The sequence below is a fragment of the Bison bison genome, unplaced genomic scaffold, assembly GCF_000754665.1.
Source record: "Bison bison bison isolate TAMUID 2011002044 unplaced genomic scaffold, Bison_UMD1.0 scf7180017864285, whole genome shotgun sequence".
Lineage (NCBI taxonomy): Eukaryota > Metazoa > Chordata > Mammalia > Artiodactyla > Bovidae > Bison > Bison bison.
The window spans coordinates 1,860,753-1,862,509 of record NW_011494857.1 but is presented as its reverse complement, the minus strand read 5'-3'; the positions used below and the strand labels follow the sequence as shown (position 1 = coordinate 1,862,509).

The window sequence follows — 1,757 nt, the reverse complement described above, 5'->3', positions numbered from 1 at the left end:
CTCCGGTACCTGTGGCCTCTTGATGCGGGTGTAAGACAACAGTGCGTCCACGTAGGGCTGCTGCAGGGCCTCGACCCGGCTGGGCTCCTGCACATTGGGCCGGTCGGCTGAGAAGATGTTGATGGCGATGAGCAGGGCGTACTCGGCGTCGTCCAGGCCCAGTCGCCTCATGGCCCGCGAGAACTCGAAGATGGGGTTGATGAATTCCACCTGCAGGCCTGTGGAAGCAGGAGACAGGCTCTGATGAACACTCTGACCCTAAAACTGGCCCCCATGCCTGGCTACTGGCATTGCCCACCGTCAGCAGAGCGAGGGAAACAGCAGCAGGTAGAGAGTGCCGGTCACCCTGTAACCATCAAGGGTTTGGCATGTCGTGAGTATGCCGTATGTCTCGCCTGAATGAAGCAATGAGTAATAAGTGTGAACATTTATTCAGAAGTTTCTACCACCCCATCACCCCCTTCACTTCCTTCCTGGCCTTCCTGGTACCTCTCCTCTGGAAAAGGAAAGATGTTTAATCCCAGGTCACCTTACATCACCCCGAGGTGGCATCCCCTGCTCTCACATTGAAGCTGAACTCATTTCCAGGTGTGACTCATTCATTCATCAAACTTGATTGAGCACCCACTGCACGTCAGGTCCCGGGCAGAGACATTTGTAAGCCAAAGCCCCCTGCTCTCGTGGCACTTGCATTTGGGGCTTGAAGGAACAGAAAATAGACAAGTCTGCAAGGACGCCATCCACCCTGTGAGATGATTCTAGTTCTGTGGATCGAGGTAATGCAGGGGAGGGTAACAGGGAGAGAGTCACATCCGTATCTTAGACATGAGGGTCACTGCAAGGGGACTGTTGGAAGGCCTCCCTAGCTGCAGGGTGTCCAACACCAAAGAGGGGAGGGAGGGAGTTACCAGGCTGTTTGAGTGTTCCAGGGAGGGTGCTCCCAGTCTGTTTTGCCTGGGACTAGGCTTCCTAGGCCCTGGGACTTTTGAGTATTAAAGCACAGGAGACTTGCCTCGTGGCAGAGTGGGTAAGAATCCACATGCCAATGCAGGGGACACAGGTTTGATCCCTGGTCCAGGAAGATACCACATGCTGCAGGGCAACTAAACCCATGCACTGCAACTACTGAGCCCAACTGCCTGGAGCCCGTGACACACGCAACGAGAAGCCCGCACACAGCGACTAGCGAGAGCTCACACAAAGCAACAAAGACCCAGCGCAGCTAAAAACTAATTAATTTTTAAAAAAATAAGAAAAGCTTGGAAGGTCCCATGCAAACTAGGACAAGAAGGGTCAACCCAGTTCTGGAAAGAGGGACCAGCAAACAAGCTGTGAGGCGACAGCACATTTGGTGGGTTCAAACAACAGGGAAGCCAGTGTGGCTGGAGGAGGGTGAGTGGAGGCCGGGAGATGAGGGCGGGGAGGAATGAGGCCACGCCCTGCAGGGCCTGCGGGCCAGGTGAGGACTCTGGCTTTTCTCCCAGTGTGATGGGAGCCATGGATGGTGCCGAGCACAGGAGAGACGTGAGCTAACGCGGTTGTTAACTGGATCCTTCCAATGACTGTGTGAACAAACCCACCAGGCTGGGGTGGAGGTAGAAGCCCAGCAAGGGGCTCTGCAATGTTCCCGGAAGGGCCAACTGAGGCCTGGACTGTGGCAGAGGATGGGGCAGTAGGGGGAACCAACCTCTGCTCCAGCCCCATCTCACTGTGCTGCAGCTGCCCGAACCTCCCTATCGCTCCTTCACACCACCCAC

The 1,757-nt window shown here is 55.5% G+C and overlaps 1 protein-coding gene across 1 annotated transcript in view; it reads right to left on the bottom strand.

The window, feature by feature from the left end:
* NR1H2 (nuclear receptor subfamily 1, group H, member 2) overlaps positions 1 to 1,757 on the bottom strand; it is a 6,988-nt gene that overhangs the window by 912 nt on the left and 4,319 nt on the right. The window contains exon 9 of the mRNA XM_010849649.1: positions 10 to 218. Within this exon, the coding sequence (XP_010847951.1) occupies positions 10 to 218 (209 nt within the window). The remainder of the gene's footprint in view (positions 1 to 9; positions 219 to 1,757) is intronic.